Source organism: Ostrea edulis, chromosome 5 (assembly GCF_947568905.1).
Source record: "Ostrea edulis chromosome 5, xbOstEdul1.1, whole genome shotgun sequence".
In the NCBI taxonomy this organism is placed as follows: domain Eukaryota; kingdom Metazoa; phylum Mollusca; class Bivalvia; order Ostreida; family Ostreidae; genus Ostrea; species Ostrea edulis.
Window position 1 is genome coordinate 40,078,460 of NC_079168.1, and position 13,062 is coordinate 40,091,521.

A 13,062-nucleotide genomic window follows, 5' to 3' on the forward strand; every position below is an offset into this window, starting at 1 on the left:
GTCTCTATTGGTCCCAGTTTTAAATTAATTCGTGTTTTACGATAAAGTTTAAAGGTCAAGATCACTGGAGATAGTAGTTTGTAGGTCACAACATACTTTTATCATTTCTGAAGATCCCATATATATCTCTATCGGTCCTAGTTCTAAAGTAATACGATTTTTTACGACAAAAGTCAAGATCACAGGACTGAGTCAATTGACCTTGGTACTAGTTTATATCCTAATTTCGGAAGATTCCGTGTTTCTATCAATCCCGTTTCTAAAGTTGTACCAGTTTCATGTCCACGAGAATGACCAATGTTGAATCTTTCCGGTGAAAACTTTTGCTTGCTCGTCACAGGAACATTTTGGACAGTTTGCGGTTCAGAGTTCTGTGCATTTATTTCTACATTGTCTGGTGAAGAAAGAATCCATTTCGCTGTTCGCATTTCTTTCGGTGAATTCGGTCGTTTCTCGCACAATTCCACTTCCTGCCAGCCCTTCGCAAGGAGATTCCCAAATTCGAAATTTGTTTTTCGAAAAATCAGCCCTATGTTGGTTTCCTCTGGAGCTGATTGGATGATAGAATAATTTTGGAATTTCCGAGATGATTACCCTATTCCATGCAAGCATCGTTGTCCGCTCTTGCCTCTGAAGATGTTTCGCTGACGCCATTTATGGGATTAACTCCCGTGATATGATAGTACCTAATACTGTCACATGATACCAGATGGAGATTTCTGTATGTGAGCCTTCTTTGATAGAATGTTGTGCTCTTCGCCATTAACGTTTTTGACGGCAGTAGATACCATGTCTTTCTCTGATTGGACCCTCTCTACCTCCCTATCCTTGTGACTTGATGAGCGCGATCGATATCTTTCTTTTCTAAATTGTGAATTACTCTTCCTAGTTCTTGGTGAATAAGTCTCGGAAACCCTGGGATAAATGTTCTTTTTTTTTTTTTAGGAACGTCGCGTGCGTTTGTCATTGTTGATTTCATATGTTGACACCAGGACTTCCGCTGCAGTGTTCAACACGCCGTTGAGCTTCCAAAGGTCCTTTAGATGACGAAAAGGACCATGTCGGCGTCGTGTCCTCACAATATACTCAAACTCGGCCATGTTTGTTTTGAGTACAACCCTGAGCAAACTCTAAAACATGCTCGAAAAATCTTGAGCATGTACTCCATTTGAGTATGAGAATGATTTTATAAAAGTTTTATACCCTTCACTTTTGAGTATAAGTACGATTTAGAGCACGGAGTTTGAGTATGAAAACGGGCTCAAAAAAGTTTTATAACCACCAGATCAGGGTTTTCGGTCCACTTCGCTGCCCATGTATAGAGATACACGCTTCAATTGAACTGATGAGAACTGATTTGATGCGCAGATCAATTCAATTGATACGCACACCAAATGAATTATAACTGACTCTCATTGATCAATGCATCAATACGGTGGAAATATTGCTCGCGGAAATTAATTCAGAGCTCGGTATAAATGATGTGATCTCCTTATTCAATTAAAGATACATGTGATTATTTACGATATTGTATAAGGAATTGAAGCGCGCATCAAATCTTTTAAAGAGAGTAACATTTCAATTAAAGAGATCACCATTCAATTGTGGATATGTTGAATTGAAGAGATCTCCAATTAGATAGTTGCTCTCTATAAAAGAATTATCGCGGGCATCAATTTAATATCCGTGTTAATTCAATTAAAGAGAGCAATTGATGAGCACAACAACTCAATAGGAGAGTAATAATTCAGTTATTGCGCACTAAACCATCTATATCAGCATATAAAACGTTGATCTCCTATTGTGGCCCCACCCTACTTCTGGGGGGTAATGATTTAAAAACAAAACAAAACTTAAATCTGCACAATGTCAGGAAGCTTTCATATAAATTTCAACTTTTCTGGCCCAATGGTTCTTGAAAAAGATTTGGAAATAACCACACTATTTTTGCATTTTCGTGATTATCTCCCCTTTGGAGTATGGCCATTCATTTGAATCTCCTTCACCTAAGTCATGCTTTGTGTAAAGTTTCGTTGAGAAAGATGTTTGGTTGAAATATGTCCCATTCCATGCATTGGTTCTGGAGAAGTCGAAAATGTGAAGTTAACAGACGGCCGACGGGTGGACAGAAAAGCTCACTTGTTTCAGCTCAGGTGAGCTAAAAATGTGTTTTTACAGGATGAAATTGAAAAAGTGGATGTGTTCAGATCCCCGTGATACAGGTATACAACCTGGGGCGGATCCTGGAATTGCTGTTACGGGGGGCGCCACTTTATGAGGCAGTGGGTCCAGGGGGCGAAGCCCTGGTGGGGGCCCAGGGGGCGAAGCCCCTGGAAGCTGCTTGAAATATTTCTCCTATTAAGTCATTTGTACTATTTTCTATGATTTTAATAAGGTGAAATTAATAAAATGACCCAAATTTTAAGGGTTTTTTTGGAAAAATTAAGTTTTCCCAATAAAGTAATTCAAGAAATCAAAAGATTTTGTCTTTTATTTCTCCGGGAGTGGAAGAAATTATTGCCTCTTTTATCGTTTAGTATATTTTCCGAAACAAGATACCGCGATTTACCTTACATTTGAAAATTTTATATGGGGGGGGGGGGGGGGGGCTGAGCCCCCCTCTAAATCCGCCACTGACAACACATTTCTAAAATTTAGAAGCGAGACCTGGGTATCGTGCAACGTTTCCATTTCTAAAACAAATTGTACAAGTGTACTCTACATCGTCATAATGGCTGACTTCCTTTAAAAACATGGAGGAAAATATCAATATCAGCAATATTTGACTTTTCCTTTTCAATACCTAGCCGAGTAGCTCAGTAGGTTAACATACCGACTGCTGAACTGTAGGTCGCAGGTTCGAGTCCAGCTGGGTTTTTTAAAAAATTTCAAGATTATCTTCTTAAACTATTTTTTGACAAAATAAAATTTGAAAAATTTCAACTTCAACTTTTCATCTACATCAAATTTATCTGGTGTAGCATACCTCCGTACACAGACCGAGTCTGCACTTTCAAAATAAACTTGGACCGAGATTTTACTCAATTGGCTTCTCGAATAATACAACTCAACTTAAGTATGCGATTTTTTTCTCTCGAGAAATCCCAGGATTACCAAATCAGTACCACTTCCTCATTTCATGCAAGACTCCAAAACGAACAGTGTGTGTGTGTGATATTTATATATATACACACACACACACGCCAAATCTCTCATAAACTCTATCCAAGTATGACGTATTTTGCTAAAAATCCATTGAATGAAATTAGAAATTTTGTGATCAAAATAATACTACGTACACAAAATATACAGGAATCTTTTTTATTGACAAAACATTTTACAGATCGACGTTTGACAAATACAAAAACATAGGCCTATAAAAGAAAAGAAACGATAAACTAGTAATCGATGATACTATCTGTACTATTGTTTGGGAGTAAAATAAATGCAACACATAAAAGGATGATAAAATATAAAACACTACAGTTACCGCAGAAAAAAAAATTGATACATGATATAATCCGAGTTATGTGAAGAAAACGGGTTAAAACTTTCATTATTGTTGTCACAACTCCTGGACTTAATAGACGGACTTCTGTAAATGACTCTCGTAAGGAATGGAATCAGCTCTGGTTATACCCGGCATTGTAGGGACTCATTGGTGCTGCTAACATGGTAGACTGTTGTTGTGCAACCACTGTAGTGCCACCTGTGTATACAAAAATCGCAAATTCTAAAACTGATCACATTTGTTTGTGATTAAAATCAGATCTTTGATCCGCTCCCTTATTGTTATGTCGCTACACAAAACGGAGGGGATTACAGATCTGGTTTTATAATTTAAGTTAAAACAAAATATATGCGTTTCCGGTTTTCCGACCCTACCTACCTTTTTGCTGCCGATCGTAAATATTTCTTTGATGATGTACGTGTATATAATATTTTTGTTCTTTTTGCATACGAGTGTCTCTGATTTACAGTTTACTACTGTTGATCTTGTGTGAAAAGTAGCTGTAATATACTGTATTGAAAGCGTATCAAAAAACCTAAATTTCAAAATGTAAATTTTTTAATGAAATAAAATGTTTTACCTACCTACCCTACCTAATTTTGGGGGGAGTGAAATAAGAAACGCACCTATATTTTATTTTAGATTGGATGTGTCTGTCACACAAATTGCTTTATTTATTTTATTTTAGATTGGATGTGTCTGTCACACAAATTGCTTTATTTATTTTATTTTAGGTTGGCTGTGTCTGTAACACAAATTGTTTTATTTCGTAATGCTGTATTGAAACTGTATAAAAAACCTCCAGAGGAAGACGGTGGCTTATTTCGTTCATTAAGGAATTCAACCCTGTTACCTCGCCCCACATTCCGATCTATATGGTAAGTGTCCTTGGCATACAGTTATAGACTTGAAAAGCTGACTTAGAATGAGGTTAGCTATAGATCCGTGTGAATTTCGTTTTACAGCTGTTTTATTGGTAACTTCAAACAATCTCACAAGATCTTACCGAAACCTGATGTTGACATTTATTACTGCAGAGTGTTATATGGAGTTAACCTAAACCCTAATCTTCCTTCTTCTTTTTTAACAAGGGAAGGACGCTAATCCTTCGCTACAAGGTTCGACTCATAACACTTCAAGCTTTCATCCTTCTCATTCACTACTGCTATAAATATATGGGGGGGGGGGGGGGGGGGGGGGGGGTGTGCCAGTCTCCCAATATCTTTCGTTGTTTATGGAAAATAGCAGATAATGATCATTGTCAAAACAGGGAGGGCATCCCCGTTTGTCTGTCCGAAACTTTTAACTTTGTCTCTCTTATTTCATATGTACATTCCTTGTGATAAGACCTTTCTTTTAGACTTTGTGACCTTGACATGTTTCTTTGTTGTCACTGGGGGCATAGTGTTTCACAAACACACGATATAAATGTAAGAATCAAATAACTTGCATTGTAAAGATTTTCATGCAAATAACACACGCGTAATATTATGTCACATGCCTCAAAATGTCACGCCCCTGTCAAAGTGATTCGCCACTGATAATGTTACGCGCCTCAAAATGTCAAGCCCCTGTCAAAGTGATTCGCCACTAATAATGTTACGCGCCTCAAAATGTCACGCCCCTGTCAAGAGTGATTCGCCACAAATAGTGACATGCGCCTCAAAATGTCACGCCCCTGTCAAAATTATTCGCCCAGAATAGTCACACGCGCCTCAAAATGTTACGCCCCAGTCAGAGTGATTCACCACTAATAGGGAAACAGGTCTAACGGTGCCCCTATTTACCTGGTTGTCCTCCTTGAACAATGATGGTTTCACGTCGTCGCCCGCAGCACGCTCTGCAGCAGCACACACAACAACCAACGCACATGGCCACGATTGCGATAGACACTACAATGGGTACCCACCTACAAACAGGAAAATAGAACATTAATCACATTATAATACAAACAGAACATTAAACACATCATAATACAAACAAAACATTAAACAGATCATAAAACAATGAAATCTGTTAAATCTACTGAGAACAAATAGTTCTGTTAATCAGTAAATATGTCGTTTAATTCGTCAACTTTTTTTTTATTGGTTTTAGTACACATAATAAAGCATATGAATACAACAATCAAGTCATATATAAGTATCATTATTGAGAGAGAGAGAGAGAGAGAGAGAGAGAAAGAGAGGGTTTTAAGTAAATAGCAAGTTCCATCTGTTCCATTGAGTATCAATTTTCCCCCCTTTTCACCATTCTTATATGTGATGTGATATTTGTTAACTTAGTTTCGTTGCATCTCCTTCGACATTCTTGTTCCATACCATGCTTTTCTAAAATATCTTTTACGATAAAAAGTATCCCTTTGAATAATGTATTCAAATAAGTAAAAACATTGATGAGGCTCGAGTCCAAAGTCACCGTGTGATCACCAACACCGGATATTGCTACCAGTCGAAGGAGTATTACACCAAGATGGGAATTACTTCTTTTTAAACCACTTTTTATACATTCGGTGAAGGCGTCAGTCCACATATTCAGCAGAGCCGAATCTCAACCGAGATTAGGCCTTCCTACGCATATACTAATTTTGACCACGGAATACTTCGTTAACCTGAATAAAGATATACTAATATAGGACTGATGGTGGGAGTGGTCGGTCGAATGGAGACACTTACGCCTCCTAGAAACCCAATTCCATCTCTGGTATGTCCAGGGGTCCGTGGTTGCCCGTTTCATATTCTATTCATCTAAAGAACATTTAGGCACCAAAGCCCATTTATTTATGATATTTACCATATATTAGAGACGACAATACATTGCAAAAAGACAAAACTAAATTAGACCGATATCGTACAGATTTTGGAATTTGAATTGTATGTCAATTCGCTGTACATGGACACAGCAAGTTGCCGTACAGCAAAATGTTACTGTCTAACAATTCGCCACACACCGGATAGAAATTAATAGCTAATTTCTTTCATAGATTCAACGATTATTGACTAAAAACTGATTTCAATGTTCTGTACATATTTTACCATATTCTGACGATTCATTCAAGGAAACAGTGAAATAAATTCATTAAAGTGATACATGAGTCGTAAAAAGAGGACGACCCCTCTGTTTTACAGGTACCAGGCGCTTGATTTACAGATATAAAACCAAATCCACGTCATTTCGTGTAAGTTTTCAGTCATTGACAGTAAGTCTGTACATTGTTGAAACATTCCAACAAGTGGTAGCATCAGTAAATGTTTAAAAAGTGGTTTAAAAAGAAGTAATTTCCATCTTGGTGTGTTATTACTTGAAATATCCTGCTTCGACTGGTGGCAATATCCGGTGTCGGTGATACACGGTTAAAGTGGAATGTGTACATATTTGTTTTCAAATGCGTGAGCAACCAATGAAAATATAAAGTGCTGGTATTGTTCGGAACTTACACATGGGCATGGAACCAATCGGTGCAAAACGGAAGTCGGTCCTCTTCCGGAGCCCGCATGGCGCTGATATCGCAGCAATACGTATTCCCCAGGGAAATGCAGCAATAGTCGCTGCACCAAGTCTCATCCTGGTCACTGGTCAAGATATTACGCAGCCTGCAGCATTCACCACACTCCCCCCGTCCTACTGCAGACAAAAAAAATCACTGGTTAAATTCAACATTTTGAAATTTACCGCTTACTCCGTACACTAAGTGAATACTGAAAGAACAGTGACAGCTGGCCCACCCGGCCCAGTCTGATCGATACCAGGGTAACAATCGCCCACCAAATCTCATCTGAGATTCGGCTTGGCTGAATATTTGGACTCACGCTGTCACCGAATCTCGGAGTAGTCCTTCATAATTAAAGTCTGGAAATTTATTTTCAGCTTCGGTCGGTTCTTGCAATTAATGTGCTCTTATGTGACACAGCTGTGGGTTTCAAATAGGTTAGTTGACTATTAAACCAACTCTTTATATCACTATTAAGGATGTATGCTACACCAGAGAAATTTGATGTAGATGAAAAGTGGAGGATATGTACAACAGTATTTTGAAGTTGAAAATTTTCAAATTTACTTTATTTTGTCAAAAAGTACAGTTTTAGTAGAAGGTAGTCTGAAAAAAAATTAAAACTCCTGGTGGACTCGAACCTGCAACCTACAGTTCAGCAGTCGGTATTCTAACCTACTGAGCTACTCGGCTAGGTATTTAAATGGAAAAGGAAAAGTCAAATATTGCTGATATCGATTTTTTCATCCATGTTTTTAAAGGAAGTCAGCCATTATGACGATGTAGAGTACTACCTTAATGTTGCACTACTTACCGTCTAAATATGGAAATTTCATAAAATAAACGATCACTAAATTTTCTGTTCAACTGATGACTTCCATGGCGCAATATTTCATCTTCCGAAATTGAAGAGTTCATTTACATTGTCTTTTTTAAATATATATTGTGCCAGGGAAGTTATCATTTGAACGGAAAATATAGTGACTGTTTTCATTTTAAATTTTCATACATAGATACAATTATAATTGTATAATTGACTACAAAATACAAGTTTTCCACAATTTATTCGTTTTATGTTATAAAATTGATTAGATGTTTTATTTTCAAAATATTTTCTTAATTTATTGCTAAATGTTTCATTGTAGGAAATCTCTAAAAGGGAAAGCCCAATCATCTTTGCAATAATATTCAGTGATTTAGTCATGCTTGGACTTGTTTTTATAACTTTTCATCCTCTTTTTCCCCCCAATTAACAATGGGTTATTATTTTAGGATGCGAATTCCAAATCTTTTAAAGGGGCACGATTTCAGCTTTAAAAAATCATATTTTATTTTTCCATTTTTATTGTTTACAATGCTTAACTAAAGTATTTCTAATGGTCAACCAAAATTTGAATATCAGTTGTTGAGGTAAAAGTGAGATACAGCACTCGCAATTCTTTTCAATGTAAACAAGGCTCATGCCATGTTTTTGTTTACATTAGATTGCTTACATGTAATAGAAAATAGCGTGTTTAAAACAAAATGAGATGTGTCAAACACTAGAAATATTTCATTGTGTTAAGAATTCACTTATAAATTGGAGGGAAAAAAACTGCTTTAAACGAAACTTTAACTAGTTTATTTAACATATGTAAACAAAAAAAAATGGCACAGCTCGTATGTTTACATAATAAAAACTTGTGACCTTTGTATCTCCCATGTACCTTGACTACTGACATTCAAATTTTTGCTGATCATTAGTAATACTTTCGTTAAAGGACACAACGCATGTTTCTAAACTTTTTCATTTTTTCAGCAAAATTAATTCTTTTTATGCCTTAAACTACTTTAAATGTGTTTTAAATGAAATATTTTGCGTAGTTTTCGAGTTTGAAAGCGATGAAATTCCAAATCTTGTGATATGCACATTTTCTTTCTACATATTGTAGTTTACGCGCCATTATGTGTGACGTCATATGCGCCCTCGGGTTTGAACACATCTAATAGCCATTTCATAAACAGATTAGATTTAATCGACAAAAAACCAATTACCACGGTAACAGCTTGTAAATAATAATGCATTAAGATGTTTTGTGGCGTGCTCGGGTGTACTATTTGTCGGTAGAAAGGATTTAGACTGAGTATTTTTCAATTTTTCGAAGGAAGGTATGAGAAAAAAGACGTGGATAATTTTTTTGATTGAGCAAGAACTTTACCCTAAACACACCCAGTCACCTTTTCAAAACCCGCTTGGACAGAGACCCTGATAAAATGCGAGAAAATGGATATATCGAAGCTATAAGCACTGGTAGGCCTATAGCATACATTCTGTTTTGCTCTTCAATATTCAATACACACCCGGATCAACTGACCTTCACCTTGTAACAACATATATATTGAAGATACAATGTAACTGCTACCAACTGGTAGATTTACAACAACAAAAAATTAAAGATACAAAATAATTGAACTTTTAATTATACAAATAATAGAATATTGTATTTCCTAACTTTACATTGAATTATAAAATTATTTCCTTAACGAACTCGTAGCATCTTGAGTGCATCAGTATAACGCCGTGCTCCCACTTCGTACTTCCTAAAGACGTGCAGATCACAATTCAAAAATAGTAATGAGTGCTTTATCAAAATAAAATAATGTGATTACCACTTTAAATTTGAATATTTTTATTGCTTTGTGTGTGTATTGTCTTTTTCTTTCTTTTCAAAATGCACTCGTGACAATAGCTTGGCATAGGGCCTAGTTGTCAACAATTTAACGTATCATAATTTCTCTAATCCAAAAATAAATAATGATTGCACTGTTTATTTTAGAAAAACAGCGCCAATTACAGATGTATAAAGGAATAACATCATCAAACAGTTTGTAGACAACGACCCATATAAACATTATTTACTCATAATATTGCCGATTTCATACTCGCTTTACTCGCTATATTTGGGTTTTTACTATAGGATTAAACATTCTTTTTGAAGAATTTCTCGATGTGTAAACTCCGGACATTTTACTCACAAACTGAATAAAAGTGCGAAGCAACAACGATTTAAAATGTTGCCCATGGTAAATAAATTAGGCCCTAAAAGTTGAGTTTTTATTAATATATCGTAGTACTTTCACAATCCGAAGGGCGCATGTGACGTCACTGTACCACGCAACTACCTACCTTTTTGAAATCGGGGCTTAGATTTAAGTCTGTATTGTGGTTAATTATCGCAAAATTTCGGTGAACGAACTATTAGAATTAATTACTATTAGCATAAAGAAGACGAAATGCATGTAATGTTGTATACTTTGAAAACATGAGATGTGTCCTTTAAGCATTCTAAACATTAAAAAATGGAAAAATAAAATATGTAAATTTTCAGCTCAAATCGTGTCCATGTCCCTTTCACCTACAGTAATATAAAAATGATTCATATATCTTAATGCCATGTGTAACGAAAATAGACCTCCAATTCAGAAATACTGCAACATTGGAAGCTTTCTTGTGAACACCTAGTATGTCTTTCAAAACAGTATTTTATATTTTCTCAAAAGCAACTTTGATTGGCTATCTATGTCAATCTTAAATCAGCAATCCAGATTTCAGATGTCAGAATATGTAACAATAGGTAATATGAGAGCCTGATATAATTTTTAAGCCATACTTAGAAAGAACGATCATTTAAATGAGTTTCCGCCAAACTATGGAGATTAGAGTGTACATTTGCATATCTGAAGTCGTAATATTTATAGGTTATAGACTTTGTATGGGAAAATATGACGACCGAGTTTTTTGGCGCGTAGACGGACCGAGCTTGCGAGGTCCGTTCGCGACAAAAAACGAGGTCGTCATATTTCCCATGCAAAGTCTATAACCTTTTTATTATATACTTTCAATTTCATTTAGAAACTAACAATAATTTTATTTTTAACAATAACTTTATCGGTTTAACTGAGTAAAAGATGAAAAACACGAAAAATTTGAAAATTAACGGCGTAGAAATTTGATTGTGACGTAATGTTTGCGGGCCGGAATGTTTCCGGGCATATATCATGTGATATATGCCCACAAACTTTTAAAGAAAAAAGAAGAGATGAAATTGAAAGTATATAATAATATATAATATAACACTTTTTATCTGGTTAATTCGACTCTTCAACCGACTTTTAAACTCGTAAAATTGTATGACTTTTAAAATCTCCTTATTCAATGTTATTACGACTTATGATTTCCATGCACCATGACCACCGTAAGCTTCCGTAGATACTGTGCTATACTTTCATTTTATCAAATTCCTGGAACCTTAATACGTCCGGTACATTCAACACATTACATTGTACGTAACACCTGTGCAGTGTGGCCTGGCTGTAAAAGCGTCGATGTCATTTATGTTTAGATAAACAGTATGTCGATCTATGAACTCTTTGGATTATGTTCCTCTGTTATTTTGGCATGTCGACGTAAGATGCTCCGGAGCGTCTTATCCAATCTTACAATGCAAATAACTAAGCACAAATTCATTGATTTGCCATAGTATATGATAAATGAAAGATCAATCGAGGAATTCTAATCTTGATATCAATATTTCAAAATCACGTGTCTTTACTTCATAATCCAAACAACCAACGCAGGTTAATTTTATCTAGATTCGGGTACATTTTGTTGTACATATTCATAAACACGATCTTTATCTACACCACACAAGGATCGACACGATGCGTGTCTGGCTTTCTGTCAGCTGTTTGTGCGACGGGGTTTTTCCCAGTGCTGTAAAGTTGGGTCAACCTAATTTAAATTACACCGCATGACGCAAAGATCAATTTCATGCAACAAATGTCACGCAAAGATGCATTTAGAAAATTGATTCTCCGTTTCTTTGTGGCCTAGATGCTATTCATTCATAGGCAATTCAATCTAATGAATATCGTGTCATAGATGCTTCAATACATGAATAAATATACTTGTACCATAGTTTGGCGTGCTTTCTTTTGTTAAAAGTGTGGGTTATCTGTACATAACCAACAATATCACATGGGGTAAACTACTACAAATTAAAACAAAACTTTGAATGACGAAACTTTTTTAAACAATGTTAAATTAAGACAGTCGTGCTCAGAACCATCGTCTTTCTTTAGAAGCTACATGTATCTAGCTTAATGATCTGACTGCAATATTCGCACTCTCTCGTGTAAAAGACTTAATGACGTAAGAAATTACATTCTTTGTAGAATCTATAGTTGTAATCTCAGGAGAACAAAGGAAGCATGAACTCGTATAATCGCGAAATGGATTTAAAACTTAGAAATTCATATGTTGTGCACACTTACCCAACAAACAAATAATTGCAACAGCAAAAAGACATATGCATTGTCTGTACATCTTCCTCCAAGGTTTGTAGATTTCTGAATAAAAAACGCCTTGCTGTCTCGCCTCGTTGCGTCGATTTTCGGAAAATGTGAACTAGCTGTTCCTTTATGATATCACACGCCATGTGGAATGCGAATATTTTCAGCACCCTCCGAGGATATCACGCTTACTTACCTTTAATCTCTGCCAGAGGTCGCTATCAATTTCGGAAAGAGCGCTCTCTGCATGCCCTGGCATGGTAGAAATGTATCATGCCTTATACATTTATACTTTATACTTCTTTTTTTTTTTAAGGCGACTGAAACATGTTGATATATTTTGATTAGCCTTCATGTTGTGCATATCTAAGGAAGCCCAGGAGAGACATGGACTTATTTCAATTTGTTACGGTTTTCATAAAAAAAGATAAATATTGAGATGGCGGGCATACATGTACATGATAACAATTATGTATTTGACTGGCTCTTGACACTCGCTTTTATAACATCTGCAGAGAGAGAGAGAGTTGTGCCTTTAATATTTATGTGAGGGTTTAAGAAATTTAAAATTATTTTCTTATTGTATATAGCAAACACAGTATTAGGATGGCTGTTCGGCGACGCCTTGACCTTCGGAGTGGCCGTACCCCCAATATTCTTGTTATATAACGCATACACTTATGGAACGCACTGTGAGCTAATGGTTATTTTCTCACTTAATGCATGTATT

The 13,062-nt window shown here is 36.0% G+C and overlaps 1 protein-coding gene across 1 annotated transcript; it reads right to left on the bottom strand.

Moving 5' to 3' along the window:
• Window positions 1-3,307: 3,307 nt before the first annotated feature.
• Window positions 3,308-12,744, bottom strand: LOC125650718 (uncharacterized). The gene is made up of 4 exons (XM_048879235.2): window positions 12,315-12,744; window positions 6,949-7,135; window positions 5,299-5,420; window positions 3,308-3,709 (listed from the first exon to the last, which is right to left on the bottom strand). The coding sequence occupies exons 1-4, from the start codon at window positions 12,364-12,366 to the stop codon at window positions 3,624-3,626; spliced, it is 447 nt and encodes a 148-aa protein (XP_048735192.2). The 5' UTR covers window positions 12,367-12,744; the 3' UTR covers window positions 3,308-3,623.
• Window positions 12,745-13,062: the final 318 nt, after the last annotated feature.

Bases quoted from the DNA above. Each gene is read 5' to 3' on its own strand.
- LOC125650718 (XM_048879235.2), bottom strand. From the start codon at position 12,366: ATGTACAGACAATGCATATGTCTTTTTGCTGTTGCAATTATTTGTTTG. The intron at 7,136-12,314 runs GTAAGTGTGCAC...TTTTGTCTGCAG, and splicing joins TGCAATTATTTGTTTGTTGG to TAGGACGGGGGGAGTGTGGT. The intron at 5,421-6,948 runs GTAAGTTCCGAA...TCCTGTTTGTAG, and splicing joins GATTGGTTCCATGCCCATGT to GTGGGTACCCATTGTAGTGT.